The sequence below is a fragment of the Bombina bombina genome, chromosome 8 (assembly GCF_027579735.1).
Source record: "Bombina bombina isolate aBomBom1 chromosome 8, aBomBom1.pri, whole genome shotgun sequence".
Classification (NCBI taxonomy): domain Eukaryota; kingdom Metazoa; phylum Chordata; class Amphibia; order Anura; family Bombinatoridae; genus Bombina; species Bombina bombina.
Window position 1 is genome coordinate 59,152,629 of NC_069506.1, and position 19,576 is coordinate 59,172,204.

The 19,576-nt window shown below is 37.1% G+C and overlaps 1 protein-coding gene across 2 annotated transcripts in view; it reads right to left on the reverse strand.

Annotated features, from left to right (window-relative positions):
• Positions 1-19,576, reverse strand: part of ESPN (espin) — a 556,807-nt gene that overhangs the window by 344,234 nt on the left and 192,997 nt on the right. For both annotated transcript variants that reach the window (XM_053690388.1, XM_053690389.1), the window contains exon 5: positions 16,314-16,445. In XM_053690388.1, coding sequence (XP_053546363.1) covers positions 16,314-16,445 — 132 coding nt within the window. The remainder of the gene's footprint in view (positions 1-16,313; positions 16,446-19,576) is intronic.

Sequence of the window (19,576 nt, forward strand, 5' to 3'; positions counted from 1 at the left end):
CTGTAGAGTGACAGGCATTGCCAGGTCTTCCTGTTTTGCGTGGTGACATCATGCGCAATATCGTGATGATGTCACCGCGCAACTTTATACTTAACAATGTTAAGTATAGGAGCAGGGGGCATGCTGCTTAGAAGTAGGTGGCGGCGGTGTCAGGGCCGGCAGATTAGGGGTTAATAAGTATAATGTAGGTGACGTCGGTGTTGGGGCGGAAGATTTGGGGTTAATAAGTATAATGTAGGTGGCGGCGGTGTCAGGGCGGCAGATTAGGGGTTAATAAGTATAATGTAGGTGGCGGCGGTGTCAGGGCGGCAGATTAGGGGTTAATAAGTATAATGTAGGTGGCGGCGGTGTCAGGCATGTTTAGACTCGGGGGTTATGTTAGGGTCACACATCCACAACTTAGAAAAAACCCAGACCGGCTCCAGGGCAGTGATAAAAGGAGAATGTTTATTAGGTAACTTAAAAACATAGAACACACCAGATATGAACATACCAAACAGCTACTGCCGAGTTAAAAAGTGTAAAGGCTACAACCTGGGCCCGATGACGTCAGTGACGTCATCTGGCCCAGGTTGTAGCCTTTACACTTTTTTATTTAAGTTACCTAATAAACATTCTCCTTTTATCACTGCCCTGGAGCCGGTCTGGGTTTTTTCCAAGTTGTGGATGTGGGGCGTTCATTAAGGATACCCATAGGGCACCTTTGGAGCAAAGGATTGGAAAGGAGGTCACGGAGAAGGTATAGCCTGCTAAATTTAGTAGTGGGACTGCTGTGGCTCAGTGGACAGGATCTTCGGCGATAAGAGCCGGCATTTAAGTATACACAGAGGGAAGACAGAGAAGACGGACTGTATCCAACAGTAAGTGGCAACTATACTTATTATTATCAACATAAGGCTGACTTGGATACTAATGTTGTACGGATGGACACAATTATGTATATATATGCATAAAGGTTAATGACCGTTATAAGTTTGATACGTCTTTTTACATTTCTGACAATTATAATTTGTCCAGCCTGTCCGGATCCTGCTGCATCCTGCGTAGCTAATTGTGTGTGTGTGTGTGTGTGAGGAGTTTATGTTAGGGTGTTAGGTGTAAACATAACTTTTATTCTCCCATAGGAATCAATGGGATATCGGGCAGCAGCGAACATGAGCTTTCGCTGCTTTCAGACTTCCATTGATTTCTATGGCATCCGCCGCCTTCAGGGCGGCGGATTGAAAACCAGGTACTCTGGGCCGGAATAGTGGTGAGTGTACCTGGTAGATATTTGTTAACTAGCAAAAGTAGTCAGATAGTGACAAATTTGCATTCGGAACATCTGTAACGACGTAAGCATCGATCTGTGTCGGACTGAGACCGGTGGATCGTATGTTACGTCACAAATTTCAACTTTTACCGGTCTGAAGACTTTGATAAATAAGGGGAATCAGGCTCTCCACAATTACGCTGCGGAATTCCAGTTGACGGCTTGATAAATAGGCCTCAAAGAAAAATCTAGTGTACACTGTCCCTTTAAAAATGAATCTTTCCTTTAAACAAAACCAAGAAGTGAAGCTTCAGGCTGAAATTACACAGCTATAAAAACTATACCATTGTCACACTGTGTTTTTTGAAGGTATAATATCCCTGAGCAATCAGTGGAACTATATTATATTAAAAAAGCAGCCAAGTGAAGTTAAACACTTTTAAACTGCTTACTTAAAAAAGGGCCTGCTTATATATGGGCTAAAGGAGACATAGGGGCCAATTTATCAAACGTCTGTCCGTCATGATCTGCTCAGCGGATCATGTCCGACAGACATCGCTGAATGCCGACAGCATACGTTATTGGCATTTAACATTGCTCACGCAGTTCTGGTGAACTGCTTGTGCAATGCCACCCCCTGCAGAATCGCAGCCAATTGGCCGCTAGCAGGGGATGTCAATCAGCCCGATCGTATGCGATCAGGCGGATTGATGTTCACAGCCTCAGAGGCGGTGGACCAGTTAAGTTAAGTTAAGACTGCTGCTTCTTAACTGCTGTTTCCGGCGAGCCTGGAGGCTTACGCGGAAACAGGGGCCATTCTGCCCTTGATAAATCGACCCCATAAAGTCTTTGTTAAAGGAAACCATTTTAAGATTGCTTGCCCTTTCAAGGAACAGTGACTGATAGGAACCTATTTGAGATTTAATACTAATTTGTTGGTTTGTTTATGTATAAATGGTTTAGAATTTTAAAGAACATGTTTGCTGTATAACCAAGCCGTATTGAACAGAATTGTCACACTAGTTGGTTTCTTTCATGGCTAAGAGTCAATAGTAAACTTGAAATCTTGATCTTTGGACCCAAAGCACAGAAAGAAATTAAATGTCAGGTTTTAAATATAACTGGCTGGAAATGTTTGGTCTATATTTGTTCTTTATTGGAAGCGGCAAACCCATTACTGCACGCTTGTGTGACCTATAAGTGCCATCTTCTAATGATTTTATTTTAATAACTGTATCATACCTACATGTGCTCAGGAATTCATGGCAGGATGGAAACACTGGTTCAAGGTGCCGCACAGATAACAGACAACTATATTTGTCAAGCCTGTGCTCAAGTGTGCCCAGCAATAGGATGAAAGAAAGTGCAACACCCAAGATATTATGGAGGCTTTTAGGGACAATTTGCTGAGCTCCAGGTACCATTGACTCCATTCTGGAACCCTATATACTGTATATATATAAATAAATATATATATATATATATATATATACACACCCCACAAGGCTTTGCAAAAGTTCACCCAGCAATGGGAGGGAAGTTGGTGCAACACCCAACATACACTAGAACAGTGTTCCCTCTAAAACTACATTTTTTGAGTGGCCCAGCAGTGAAACAGTTAATTAAGGAACTGCACCCTGCAGTTAGCAAACAATACCCACGATTATCTGTTTCACTGCTGCTCACAAAATGTGGCCTTAGAGGAAACACTGCATTAACGGAACCAATGTCTGTCATTCTGGCAACCTGTTAATTGGTGTGTTTCAAGCCCTGGTCAACACATCATCCTTAGGTCCCCAAATGAAGTGTGTTTCAGCATTATCTGTCTATTAATGACATCCGCTTTCTGCACCAGAACTATTACCATTTCTATTTGCTAATGTTAACATCTTTCTATACAGAATCTTAGGTATTGTCTTATTAACTAACGGCTAGATAACGAGTTGTGTGTTAAGGTAAAAAAGCAGCTTTAACAGGTCCTAACGCTGCTTTTTTACCCCCGCTGCTATTATGAGTCTTGCAGGTATAGGTGTACCGCACACTTGTTTGGTCTTATAACTAAATATAACTGGCTGGAAATGTTTGGTCTATATTTGTTCTTTATTAGAAGCGGCAAACCTTATAACTAAATATAACTGGCTGGAAATGTTTGGTCTATATTTGTTCTTTATTAGAAGCGGCAGTGGCCTTACCGCAAACCGACTTACATAAAGTTCGTAAACCCTTTTTTCTATGGGACTTCCATAGCGCTGGTATTACAAGTTTGTCCTGGGAGGCCAAAAAGTGAGCGGTACACCCTCTAGTGGTGAAAAACTGTCAAAATGCATTCAGAAAAGAGGTGGCCTTCAAGGTCTAAGAAATTAGCATTTGAACCTCCTAGGTTTAGCTTTCAACTATGAATACCAAAAGAACAAAGCAAAATTGGTGATAAAAGTGCATTGAAAAATTGTTTAAAATGACATCTGAATCATGAAAGTTTATTTTGGACTAGACTGTCCCTAGTCCAAAGCAATAGACTTAATATGCTGTTGCAGGTTTGCACAAGTGAACCTGCACTGCAAGGGCCATTTGCCGCTTTATAAATTTCCCTCTAACTATATTTTATTTTCATCATAGAGCTATTATCACTTTAAATTTTTTTTTTAATGTTATCGTGTGTGACTACAAATAAGGCAGAGGTCTTTTTTTCCCAAAGGATGGGGAAAAAATTGGTTTAATCATTTATCTACTGTCACATTTGATTACTTTTCTCTGGAGCAAGAAGACATCACTTAAAAGGGACAGTGTAGTTTGATTTCCCCCCCCCCACACCCCTTTAATGTGTTCACAATGATCAATTTTGCCTGCTGGACTAACAGTTGTGGTTCCAATTAGCAGAGATAAATATTTCATATAAAAAATTTAGCCAAAAGGAGCAACTCCCCACATATTTTAAACTCAACAGCTGGTATAACATGTCATTGTAAACACTTTAAGGAGAAAGCAATTTTACAGTACTGTCCCTTTAAAAAAACAATTGACTGGAATAAAAAAAAAAAATCTCTGTTTCATGAATAATGAGTTCAATCCTGGATAAAGAATAAATGAGGACATGCAACCTCATAGTTATAATTGCTAGCCACAATACAGAATTATCCTGGAGGAAATTCTGGGCTAATCCACTTGGCTGCAATAAGGATAATTAGCAACTCAGTATAAATCGTCTGCATTTCTCATAATCATCCTGGGAATTGAATTGTTCAAATGGGTAATGTGTAGAATTTAGAAATGTGCGATTCGATTCGGTCCGAATCGAAATTCGGACGAATTTGTCGAATTCGGAGATTCGGATCGATTCGAATTTCCGAATTGCGGTAGTGCCGAATCTACCGAATAAATCCGAATCGATTTTATTTTTTCCGAATTCGAATCGATCCGAACCGAAATTCGAATCGATCTGAACCGAACCGAACCACATTTTTCGAAAGCTGCACAAGTCTAGTAGAATTTTCTGTATTAAATGCAAGTTATACGTAGAACTGTGCTTTTCTCTCTTAGTAATGGTTACAGCCATTTTATTATCTAGATCCTAGATTTAAAGGGACACTCAAATCAAAATTAAACTTTCATTACTCAGATTGAACATGCAATTTTAAGCAACTTTTTAATTTACTTTAATTTACTTCCATTAACAAAATAGCACATTATTTTTATATTTACACTTTGAGTCACCAGCTCCCACTAAGCATGTGCAAGAACTCACAACTCACTTTAGCTGAAACGAACGCCTACATGAACGAAATTTAATTTAACAAACATTGGGAAAAATCTGACATGATTGTTTTTGGACATTTTTTTTTCCACTTTTGGACATATTTAGAAATGAACATGTGGCAAAGTCACATTATAAATTTTCCAATGATTTTTTAAATGTTTTCGAATGCCCTGGGACATTTCAAACATCGTTGCTAATAGACTGCAAAATTACACATTGGAGATTGATGTGGGATCAAAAAATGGCTGAACCACACCACTAAAATGAGGCAAAATACAAAAGTGTTCCGCACTCCAGCATCCCTTTAAACATGCAACAGGTGAAATCTTTGAACACAAAGCATGTTACAACTGTAGATCCACATATGCTGTATATCTCTTGAATTGCAAGTTGTGTGAAATCCAATACGTAGGTCTCACGACCCACAAAGTGAGATCTAGGATAAGGGAACACCTTTGTAACATTAAACAAGGTGATCTGTCCACGCCGCTTGTTCAGCACTTCAAGACCAAACACAATAAAGACACAAGATCTTTAACATGGTCTGTAATAGAAGGAGTTAAGATTGATACAAGATGCGGGGACAGAAACATCCTTTTATCCAAACGTGAAGTTTTTTGGATCCATAGATTAAATACTAAGGGCCTGAACTCAGAATTTGATCTAATAAACTTCTGGTACTAAGGTTCTGTTTTCCTGTCAAATTGTAGAAACTTCACTGTATAGGTGACCATATTATCCACAAAAGTGCTGTAAACAGCGCACACCTAAGAGGAAACACAGACACAAGACCGGCACAATAGAGAGTGGGTGGGGACGAATCCTCGAACAGAGGTCCAATAGTTAGGCTGCTACCACGGGCGGGACTACCTCACACGCCCCAAACAGCTCTGGAAGCAATATGTAGTGACCTGAAAGGTAGCGCACACACTTTTTGAAATGTGCGGTAGTTACGTTGCATTACGGCCAAAAAGGTGTGCGGTACAGCTATACCTACAAGACTCGTAATAGCAGTGGTAGTGAAAAAGCAGCGTTATGAGCCATAACGCAAAACTCGTAATTTAGCCGTCAGTTATTTAACCACATTAGTAATTAGATATAATGCAAAGATCTAACCGGCTTAAACATGAGCAATGTACCTAAATATTATACTGTGCATACCTCCAACCCGATGCCTATGCATATACATATGGTCACCTATAGTGATCAGAAAGGTAGCGCACACAAATCCTGGACTCAAATAGCTCCCAAACACAGGTGTATAGGTAAAAAGTCCATATTTATTTGATAAACGTTAAAAGATATATTCCATACTAGGACATATAAAAAGATATAAGGAAAAAAGCCAGCAAAGCTAGTTGATCAGATCACTGAACGGATCTCCACACAGACGCGTTTCGTGCACATGCACACTTGTTCACTGCTTACCTGGAGATCCTTTCAGATGCTATGTAAGGCTGTTCAGTAAACCTCTTACTGATTTATGTGACCTGATTGGATAAACCGAGTTTAGCTACTAACACTCAATCTGAAGTGCGTTCATTCAGACCTCACAATCTTAGAGTACTAAAAACACTGACTAGTTAACATTTTAAATATACAAAATTCTAGAATAAATACTAATATAGACATTAATACATTAATGATGATATACATATGGTATTCAAATAATTTTCAATACTTAAGGAAATGTCTAAACACATAAGTTTTATTATTACTAAGACATCCTATAATTTTAGGTGAAGATGCTAGTATTATGACATTACCTAATATAAAGAAAAAAGGCACTGACAGTGTTAAGTAAAATCATATCTGACTAATTATAGCTATTATTTTTAAATAAAGGAGAGACCATTCTGTTAATATTTAGGATAACTAGAGATACTAATTCACACAAAGATGTCAATATCCCTTCTCATGTTTAAACCGCCTGGATCGGTGGTTTGGAGAGTAAACATTCAGAAAATTTCTTTCTTATTGAGTAACATCTCCCTGTTACCTCCTCTTTTCCACTTTGATATATGATCTATCCCTTGAATTTTAAGGGAAGAAACATCAGAGTTGTGAACCCATTTAAAGTGTCTGGATACAGGTGTATCTTTCTCTTTATCGTCAATTGACCTGAGATGTTGTAGGAACCTGTCCTTTAAAGATCTTTTAGTTTTTCCTTTATATTGAACATTACATATCTCACAGGTGAGTAGGTACACTACGTGCGTAGTAGAGCAATTAATGAAGAATTTGATATCATATTCTTTACGAGTGACCTTGGAAACAAATTTTTCTCCCTCCTTAACAAAATTACAGGTTTTACAGATAGGGCGTCTACATTTAAAGAAACCATGTTTCTTAGTAAGCCAACATGTTTTTCTGTTTAAAGGCTTAATATCTGAGGGGGATAAAACATTGGCCAAGGTTTTACCTCTTTTAGGAATAAAATCACATCCTGATTTAAGGATTTCTTTAATGATGGGATCTGAGAAAAGGATAGGTAGAGACTCCTTGACTATAGTACATACCTTATTATTATAATCTATACTATAAGAAGTAATAAATTTAGGTTTGGTAATTCTAGTTTATTTGTCTTTAGACTTATATTTAAGTAGTTGTTCCCTCGGGATGAGGTCAACATTCTTTCTTGCTTTTGTTAAGAGATCTTGTCTGTAACCTCTTTGTATAAACCTCTCTGTAGCCTCATTTGCCTGAATGTGATATTCTTGTTCTCTAGTGCAGTTTCTTTTAATGCGTATGTATTCCCCTTTGGGGATACCCTTCAATACATGTCTTGGATGGCAGGACTCAAATTTAAGCAGGGTGTTCCCTGCTGTTGCTTTTCTGAACATCTTTGTTTCTATAGTTTTTCCTTTCATATCACCCCAAACTGTGAGATCCAGGAAAATAACACTTGCAGTGCTATGTTCGCCTGTAAGTTCAATGCCGCATGTATTGTGGTTCAAGTAACTGCAGAATTGATCTGCTTCCTGTTGATCACAGTCAAGGATGAAGAAAAGATCATCAATATAGCGATAATATAGAATTATCTTATTTTTAAAGGGATAAGTATCTCCAAAGACGTGGGACAGCTCCCACCAACCCATGAAGAGGTTGGCATAGGAGGGGGCAAATTTAGCCCCCATAGCTGTCCCACGTCTCTGGAGATAATACTCAGTCTGAAACATAAAAAATGATGCGTTAGTAAAAATTCAATAGCTCTAAGAAGAAAAGTTTTAGTTGCCGATTCAAAGTTACAGAAATTATCTAAAAAGAACTCTATGGCATTAATTCCCTTCTGATAATCTATAGAAGTATACAAAGAAGTAACATCCACAGTCATAAACCTGTAATTAGATTTCCATTCTAAATTTTCAATTTTATTTATGAAGGATGTGGTATCCTGAATATAACTTGGCAAAGGAAGAAGAGGGGGACGCAATAAAATCAAAAAAGAAACAAGGAAACAGTATAAGAGTACAACAGAGACTGTACATAACCAGGTCACAGAAAGTGACAAAAAAATATGTATAGATTATAATGTGAATAACTTATCCTCTTTTCCCCTCTCTCCTGCGCAGGTAAATGCCTTGTCCAAAGGTCTCAACTTTGTGCCTTGTTATCATTTTAATATGTTCAAAACTATCTTAGATATCAATAGATTTGCAAGGAATTTAACTTTAAAAAAGCATTTCTTTGCCAATGATGAGGAGACACAGATTGCTGATGGCCTAAACAGTGGTGAGGAAGCTAATGCACTAAACTTCTCAGAATTAAATACAATACAGGATTTAGAACAATTATTAGAAGAAGGGACAGGAGACCTAGCTGAACGTGTAGAGGAGGGTAACATCTCTCTCAGACATATAAAAAATAAAAGTACTTTCTATCCAACACATACTCGCTCTAAGGTTTTAGATGATTTTCAGAAAACAATTAAGGTCAAACTTAGGGTTCTCAACGAATCTATTCAAAATTACACTAAGAAGCAATATACAAATGTATCTCCTAAAGAAAAATCTGCCCTTAAAGAATTATCAGAAAATGAAAATCTCACAATAAGACCGTCAGATAAGGGCGGTAACGTTGTGGTCCTCGATAGGACCCAATATGTAGCAGAAGCTATAAGACAACTTAGTGATAAAAATGTATATATAAAACTTAAAGAAAACCCTACCAGTAAATTTCAAAAAGAAATTATTGATATTGTTAGATATGCAAGACTTAATAACATCATAACACAGTCAATGGAAGAGAAACTAATAACATCCCATCCTGTCATACCCATATTCCATAATTTTCCCAAAATACACAAAAATCCTCTATGTCCACCAGGGAGACCGATCATTGCTGGTATTGATTCACTCAACAAAGCTCTATCGGAGCTCGTTGACACATTTCTACAGCCACTTGTGTTACAGTTGCCAAGTTATATTCAGGATACCACATCCTTCATAAATAAAATTGAAACTTTAGAATGGAAATCTAATTACAGGTTTATGACTGTGGATGTTACTTCTTTGTATACTTCTATAGATCATTAGAAGGGAATTAATGCCATAGAGTTATTTTTAGATAATTTCTGTAACTTTGAATCGGCAACTAAAACTTTTCTTCTTAGAGCTATTGAATTTTTACTAACGCATAATTTTTTTATGTTTCAGACTGAGTATTAACTCCAGAGACGTGGGACAGCTATGGGGGTTAAATTTGCCCCCTCCTATGCCAACCTCTTCATGGGTTGGTGGGAGCTGTCCCACGTCCTTTAAAAATAAGATCATTCAATATTATCGCTATATTGATGATCTTTTCTTCATCCTTGACTTTGATCAACAGGAAGCAGATCAATTCTGCAGTTACTTGAACCACAATACATGTGGCATTGAACTTACAGGCGAACATAGCACTACAAGTGTTAATTGCCTGGATCTCACAGTTTGGGGTGATATGGAAGGAAAAACTATAGAAACAAAGATGTTCAGAAAAGCAACAGCAGGAAACACCCTGCTTAAATTTGAGTCTTGCCATCCAAGACATGTATTGAAGGGTATCCCCAAAGGGGAATACATACACATTAAAAGAAACTGCACTAGAGAACAAGAATATCACATTCAGGCAAATGAGGCTACGGAAAAATTTATAGAAAGAGGATACAGACAAGAGCTCTTAACAAAAGCAAGAAAGAATGTTGACCTCATCCCGAGGGAACAACTACTTAAGTATAAGTCTAAAGACAAACTAGAATTACCAAACCTAAATTTATTACTTCTTATAGTATAGAGTATAATAAGGTATGTATTATAGTCAAGGAGACTCTACCTATCCTTTTTTCAGATCCCATCATTAAAGAAATCCTTAAATCAGGATGTGATTTTATTCCTAAAAGAGGTAAAACCTTGGCCAATGTTTTATTCCCCTCAGATATTAAGCCTTTAAACAGAAAAACATGTTGGCTTACTAAGAAACATGGTTTCTTTAAATGTAGATGCCCTATCTGTAAAACCTGTAATTTTGTTAAGGAGGGAGAAAAATTTGTTTCCAAGGTCACTCGTAAAGAATATGATATCAAATTCTTAATTAATTGCTCTACTACTCAAGTAGTGTACCTACTCACCTGTGAGATATGTAATATTCAATATACAGGAAAAACTAAAAGATCTTTAAAGGACAGGTTCCTACAACATCTCAGGTCAATTGACGATAAAGAGAAAGATACACCTGTATCCAGACACTTTAAAGGGGTTCACAACTCTGATGTTTCTTCCCTTAAAATTCAAGGGATAGATCATATATCAAAGTGGAAAAGAGGAGGTAACAGGGAGATGTTACTCAATAAGAAAGAAATTTTCTGGATGTTTACTCTCCAAACCACCAATCCAGGCGGGTTAAACATGAGAAGGCATATTGACATCTTTGTGTGAATTTGTATCTCTAGTTATCCTAAATATTAACAAAATGGTCTCTCCTTTATTTAAAAATAATTGCTATAGTTAGTCAGATATGATTTTACTTAACACTGTCAGTGCCTTTTTTCTTTATATTAGGTAATGTCATAATACTAGCATCTTCACCTAAAATTATAGGATGTCTTAGTAATAATAAAACTTATGTGTTTAGACATTTTCTTAAGTATTGAAAATTATTTGAATACCATATGTATATCATCATTAATGTATTAATGTCTATATTAGTATTTATTCTAGAATTTTGTATATTTAAAAAGTTAACTAGTCAGTGTTTTTAGTACTCTAAGATTGTGAGGTCTGAATGAACGCACTTCAGATTGAGTGTTAGTAGCTAAACTCGGTTTATCCAATCAGGTCACATAAATCAGTAAGAGGATTACTGAACAGCCTTAAATAGCATCTGAATGGATCTCCAGGTAAGCAGTGAACAAGTGCGCATGTGCACGAAACGCGTCTGCGTGGAGATCCGTTCAGTGATCTGATCAACTAGCTTTGCTGGCTTTTTTCCTTATATCTTTTTATACGTCCTAGTATGGAATATATCTTAACTTTTATCAAATAAATATGGACTTTATACCTATACACCTGTGTTTGGGAGCTATTTGAGTCCAGGATTTGTGTGCGCTACCTTTGTGATCACTATAGGTGACCATATGTATATGCATAGGCATCGGGCTGGAGGTATGCACAGTATAATATTTAGGTACATTGCTCATGTTTAAGCCGGTTAGATCTTTGCATTATATCTAATTACTAATGTGGTTAAATAACTGATGGCTAGATTACGAGTTTTGCGTTATGGCTCATAACGCTGCTTTTTCACTACCGCTGCTATTACGAGTCTTATAGGTATAGCTGTACCGCACACCTTTTTGGCCATGCAACGTAACTACCGCACATTTCAAAAAGTCCTTTTTCAATGGGACTTCCATAGCGCCAGTATTACGAGTTTTGCCTGGGAGGCCAAAAAGTGAGCGGTACAGCCTATACCGACAAGATTCATACCGCCATCTAAAGTCAGTAGTTATGGGTTTTACGCTACAAAGCTGTAGCATAAAACTCATAACTAAAGTGTTAAAAAGTACACTAACACCCATAAACTACCTATTAAACCCTAAACCGAGGCCCTCCCGCATCACAAACACTAAAATAAAATTATTAACCCCTAATCTGCCACTCCGGACATCGCCGCCACTATAATAAACATATTAACCCCTAAACCGCCGCACTCCCACATTGCAAACACTAGTTAAATATTATTAACCCCTAATCTGCTGCCCCAATGTCACCGCCACCTATATAAATTTATTAACCCCTAATCTGCCGCCCCCAACGTCGCAGCCGCCACTATACTAAGGTTATTAACCCCTAAACCTCTGGGCTCCCACATCACTAACACTAAATAAATATATTAACCCCTAAACCTAACCCTAACACCCCTAACTTTAAATGGACACTGAACACAAATGTTTTCTTTAATGATTCAGATAGAGCATGCAATTTTAAGCAACTTTCTAATGTACTCCTATTATCACATTTTCTTCATTCTCTTAGTATCTTTATTTGAAATGCAAGAATGTAAGTTTAGATGCCGGCCCATTTTTTGTGAACAACCTGGGTTGTTCTTGCTAATTGGTGGATAAATTCATCCACCAATAAAAAAGTTCTGTCCAGAGGTCTGAAACAAAAAAAAGCTTAGATGCCTTCTTTTTAAATAAAGATAGCAAGAGAACGAAGAAAAATTGATAATAGGAGTAAATTACAAAGTTGCTTAAAATTACATGCTCTATCTGAATCACAAAAGAAAAACATTGGGTTCAGTGTCCCTTTAATATAATTAAAATAAATCTAAATAAAAATTACCTTAATAATTCCTATTGAAAACTAAATACTTACCTGTAAAATAGACCCTAAGCTAGCTACAATATAATATCATTACCTAAATAATTCCTATTTAAAACTAAATATTTACCTGTAAAATAAACTCTAAGCTAGCTACAATATGACTAATAGTTATATTGTAGCTAGCTTAGGTTTTATTTTTATTTCACAGGTAAGTTTGTATTTATTATAACTAGGTTGATTAGTTAGTACATAGTTATTAACTATTTACTAACTACCTAGTTAAAATAAATACAAATTTACCTGTAAAATAAAACCTAACCTGAGTTACACTAACACCTAACATTACACTTAAATTTAATAAACTAAATTACCAAAAAAAATAAACACTAATTTACACAAAATAAAAAAAGAAATTATCAAATAAGATAGCTACAATGTAACTATTAGCTATATTGTAGCTAGCTTAGAGTTTATTTTACAGGTAAGTATTTAGTTTTAAATAGGAATTATTTAGGTAATGATATTAAGTTTTATTTAGATTTATTTTAATTATATTAAAGTTAGGGGTGTTAGGGTTAGGTTTAGGGGTTAATATATTTATTTAGTGATGTGGGAGGCCAGAGATTTAGGGGTTAATAACTTTAGTATAGTGGCGGTGGCGACGTTGGGGGCGGCAGATTAGGAGTTAACAAATTTATGTAGGTGGTGGCGACATTAAGGCCGGCAGATTATAGGGGTTATAAAGTGTAGGTAGCTGGCGGCGACATGGCGGCGACATTGGGGGCAGCAGATTAGGGGTTAATAACTCGGGGTTTATGTTAGGGTGTTAGGTGTAAACATAGATTTTGTTTCCCCATAGACATCAATGGGGCTGCGTTACGGAGCTTTACGCTCCGTTATCGCAGGTGTTAGGCTTTTTTTTAGTCGGCTCTCCCCCTTGATGTCTATGGGGAAATTGTGCACGAGCACGTCAAACCAGCTCAAAGCAGCGCTGGTAATTGTGTGCAGTATGGAGCTCAATGCAGCCATATCGCCGGGTTTTTGCAAACCCGTAATAGCAGCGCTATTAAAGGTGAGCGGTCGAAATAACTTGCAAGTTATTACTGAGCCACTCATACCGCAAAACTCATAATCTAGCTGTGAGTTTCTCTATGTAATAATATGCAACCATATGTGAACAAGTTTTATATATTATATAATATTAGATGGTACAGTCTCATAAGTTTAATTCATTTGGTTATTGAAGATGAAACTATTATGTACATATGTTATTTGATTCTCCATGCAACTTGCGTAAGTTTATATTGCATCTTTAACAGGTTATCTTGTAGCATAATAAAAACATTGTATACAATGAAATTGTGAATACTGAAGTTCATTTGGCAATATGTAAACATACAAGTAATCTGAAATGTATATATAACCAATTGAAGTGAATTGTGTTTAAATGTCTATTGGGGTGTGTTTGTGAGGTATTGGTCACATGTTTGTTTTAGCCAATTACAAGGCACTTTTAAGGTATAGAAAGGTATGCAACTCAGGTGTTACCCATGCTACAAATATGGCACAATGTCGAAACGCGTCAGAGGATAACAGGGATACCCACACTTTCTCCACTGATCCTATTTTTGTTGGCTATCATTCTCAGGTAGCCTTATTTCCATGTTTTAAACTGCAATAAATTGTTGAACTGTATCCGGTGCTCCTGTCTTTGTTTTCAAATTATGGAAGATGTTTAAAATGCCCCTAGAACTGCCACAGAATGCACCAAGAGTGCCATCTCCTAGTTAAAGATCTAAAGTATCAAGGGAATATTAGCCCACTACTACTGACCCATCACTAAAACAAATGTCATATTCTTGTTTATGAAGAGTAAAAATGAGGTAGAAGAAAGGAGAGAGATATAGCTTAGACCCTAGACAGATGAAAAGCCTGAACTGTAGTTGAGGTGAAATTGATTTTACAACTTATTACACTATATTGTAAGCAGCTACTTTTACAATGATTAAACATGATGGCACAAGCAGGCATACCATTCTTTGCTACAGCTGCTTGGTGGAAGAATGATAATATCAAACTAATTCTCAAGCTTTAAACATTGAACTAATAAAATGGCAGGACAGATGTCTGTTATCTTTTTATAGAATGAATAGAGATGCAAAAAAATGCTATTGTAAGTAGAAATAAAAGGGTATATTATGCTTGCAAAAAAAGTTTGCTCTGCCCTTAACATAGTAAATTAGATTACAAGTGGAATGCAAAAACATTAGTGCTAATGTGTGTTAATATGACTCGAAAGCAACCAATAGGGATTCTATCTTTTCACTCCAAAAGTTATTTTTTACTGCTACAGTAATAGTCTAAAATGCACTAAAATCTGCATGTTGGATTATGCAAGTGCAATTGACAGTAATACTGAAGCTATTCATGTAGTTCTGTTCTATACTGTTATTAATACTTAAAGGGATAGTCTACACCAGAATATTTATTGTTTTAAAAGATAGATAATCCCTTTATTACCCATTCCCCAGTTTTGCATAACCAACACATTTATATTTATATACTTTTTACCTCTGTGATTATCTTGTATCTAAGCCTCTGCAAACTGCCCCTTTATTTCAGTTCTTTTGACAGACTTGCAGTTTAGCCAATCAGTGCTAGCTCCCAGATAACTTCACGTGCATGAGCACAGTGTTATCTATATGAAAAACATGAACTAACACCCTCTAGTGGTGAAAAACTGTTAAAATGCATTCTGAAAAGAGGTGGCCTTAAAGGTCTAAGAAATTAGCATATGAACCTCCTAGGTTAAGCTTTTAACTAAGAATACCAAGAGAACAAAACAAAATTAGTGATAAAAGTAAATTGGAAAATTGTTTAAAATTACATGCCCTATCTGAATCATGAAAGTTTATTTTGGACTAGACTGTCCCTTTAACTTAAATTTTACAGCAACATTTTGGATTGCGCTTGAAAGCAACACAACTCACCACTTTTAACTTGTACAATTTGAGTGCCCTAATAACGCTCCCTTTGCTGCCCATTAAAAGTATAGATTGCGTTAAAATAAAAAGTTTCAGCCCCGTTAATATGCCTTGGTTAAAATATTTAACCATCCCCTTTGAATACCAGATAGTACTTTATTATTTGTGCAAGGTTGAGATATATATATACACACACACACACAAAATGTAAAAGCCAAACTCACTGGACTTATACAAATGATAAAAATGTATTAAAGTGACGTCATATCCCTCTAGGCACATTTGGCAAGGAGTCCACGTCTGTTTGCTCCATCGCCCTTAGAGAAACTTTCCCCCACACACACATATAACCACCCAAAGCACAAATAAATGCAGATTACATGCCACCTGCCTTTACCTTAATGTGGACGGATAGGTTCCCTGGTTAGGAACCTTGTTCGCCTGCTCCATACAAAATTTGGAGCCATTGGTTACTCTATTTCGGGTTCTATTATCATTATATTAGCCAGGGAAGAAATTACCATATTTTCCACAGTCCTGAGGTATTTAGCACAATGAATGTGTCCGTTATATTCGGCAAGGTCTGCAGCTGTGTACCCATCATGGTCTCGGCTTCCTAGCTTTACTCCATTTACAACAAGGATCTGGCAACACTGAAATAAAAACAGAAGAAACAATTACTTACCGGAAATTAAAAATGTAATTAAACAGGATATTCAAATATTTTCTCAATTCCACATAAAACCGAATATTTCAAAATGTATTACAGTGATTTCTTTTTTAGAAAATGAATGTTCCTTTGCTAAATAAACTAACTTTTTTCTGTGGGAGTTGTTCCTATCAGCCAGTGAGACTTTCTGTTCATTATATTTTAAATGTAACCAGATTTTACTTAAAGGACCACTCAATCCAGTAGAATTGCATAATTAACAAGTGCACAATGAAAAGATAAGGCAATAGAACTTACTCTGAATGTTAAATAAGAAGTAGATTTTTTTCTGACAAATTTATTTTTCCTCCCATTTTCCAGCCCCCTGTATCATGTGACATCAGCCAATCACAGACTAGTATATGTATAAGCAATTGTGAAGTCGGCAGGCACTACACCAGACCCAGATAGGTAAAATCCAAAAATACTTTTATTATTAGAACATCTTTAAAACAGGCAGACAGACATGGCAGGTAAGGTGGACAGACAGTCTGACGCGTTTTGCGCCCTCTAGTGGCGCCACTAGAGGATGTATACCCTGTGAGCTTGTGCACATGTTCAGTAGGATTTTGTTCTCCAGAAAGTGTGCATATAGGTCTTAAAATTTCATGCTCTTTCTGAATCATAAAAGTTTATTTTGACTTGAGTGTCCCTTTAAAGGGATGCTAAACTCAAAATTAAACTTTCATGATCCAGATAAAGCATGCAATGTTAAACAACTTTCCATTTTAACTCAATTTTCATACGCACACTTTCTGAGGCACCAGCTCTTACTGAGCATATGCAAGAGTTCAGAGTATATATGTATATTTATTTTGTGATTGGCTAATTGCTGTCACAAGATACAGTTAAGTGGAAACGGAAGTAACTAAAATTTGTCATGAAAATAAAATCTGCTACTCCTTTGAAATTCAGACTATGGGGTATATTTAACAGGCTGCCGATGCAGCTGTTCCCGCGCGAGCCTTCAGGCTCGCCGGAAACAAAAGTTAAGAAGCAGTGGTCATAAGACCGCTGCTCCTTAACTCATCCGCCACCTCTGAGGTGGCGGACAGCAATCATCCCGATCGGATACAATCGGGATGATTGACACCCCCTGCTAGCAGCCGATTGGCCGCGAATGTGCAAGGGGCGGCATTGCACAAGCATTTCACTAGAAATGCTTGTGCAATGTTAAATGCTGACAGCGTATGCTGTCGGCATTTAACGATGTCGGACAGACATGTTTGCCACAGTGAACCATGTCCATCTGACGTGATAAATCAGCCCCAAAGTGTTGTTGCATTGTCTTTTTATTATGCATTTGCTGATTATGCAATTCTACTGTATTTAATATTTCAAGCAAAACTATCTTTAACATATTTACTGCTCTTTTTCATATACAATAGACAATTTTTAGTACCATGGACATTATGCAAATACTGTATGCAATAAAAAAAAAAAAACATTTACTTCTTTCAAATTGATATCCTTTATTAACGCTCCTTTCTGTGAGGCTCATAAATGTGCATTATATGGTAGCAGTGCATACTCTTAAAGGGACAGGAAACACCCAAATTTTCTTTCATAATTTGTATAGAACAAACTATTTTTAACAACTTTCCAATTTACTTCTATTATCAAATGTACTTCATTATCTTATCTGAAGGAACAGCATTGCACTACTGGCAGCTAGCTGAACACATTTAGTTAGCCAATCACAAGAGACAAATGTGTACAGGCACCAATCAGCAGCTAGCGCCCACTAGTGTAGGATATGTTTGTATTCTTTTTCAACAAGGGATACCAAGAGAACGAAGCACATTGGCAAATAGAATTGAATATAAAAGTGTCTTAAAATTACATGCTCTATCTGAATCAACCAAGTTTAATTTTGACTTTCTTATCCCTTTAATCCATTTAAACATTAGCTCACATGAAAGGAGTAAAATTTCAGCAAAAATTGAAACGGCTCACTGTTGAGCTGAGAAACTAGTTGCATGCTTGATTTTATTAAAAGTTTTTATTTATCCAGTTACAATTGTGTAAGATTGGCTGCTCTGTTATACCCTGGTGTGTCCTAGGGCTAGATTTATTAAGCCCCTACGGCAGCAAATTCTCTCAAGAACTTGCTCGCCGGGATTTATCAAGCAGCGGTCACCAGACCGCTGCTTCCCTAACATCTACGCCACCTCTATTGTGGCGAAATTCAATCTCCTCGGTCGAGTCCGACGAGGAGATTGACAGCTCCTGCCCGCACGTGATTGGCTGTGCGCGGGCAATGTTAATTACCTGCGGGTAATTTCGCCCCGCCCCAGGCGAGCTGAGGCGTACAGGGGCACGTATATGCGCCCCTGTACGCCTCAACGTTGATAAATCTAGCCCCTAACCTGCCTAAAGTCAAAAAGATTTGTGAATGACAGGAATTTGGGAGGAGCTAACCGGAGGGTCAGTCAGCTGATAACCAGCTTGCCTTGTATGCACTATTCATCATAAAGTGCCAACTAAAAGTGTGAGTTTCCCATTTGGGATTTTTTACACTGCTGGTATACATCTGCCACACAGTCTACCCTATGAGGTACCCTTTATGCTTCATAAAGGATTCTTTGGGTGATGCCTAACCTTTTAAAGAGTGGAATCTAAGTAACCAGGGCATTTGCCCTAAAAGTGAGATCTGCAGGAGGAACAGTAAGGTAAAGCTTTCAAATGGTCACACAGCAGCAATATGTAGGTTGAGTCATTTCCTTTTAAAGGGACACTGAACCCAATTTTTTTCTCTCATGATTTAGATAGAGCATGAAATTTTAAGCAAATTTCTAATTTACTCCTATTATCCATTTTTCTTCGTTCTCTTGCTATCTTTATTTTAAAAGCAAGAATCTAAATCTTAGAAGCCAGCCCATTTTAGGTTCAGCACCATGGATAGCGTTTGCTTATTGGGGGCTGACATTTCCCCTCCAATAGGCAAGCATAACCCAGGTTCTCAACCAAAAATGGTCCGGCTCCTATGCATCACATTCCTGCTTTTTAAATAAAGAAAGCAAGAGAACGAACAAAAATTGATAATAGGAGAAAAAATGTGGGTTTAGTGTCCTT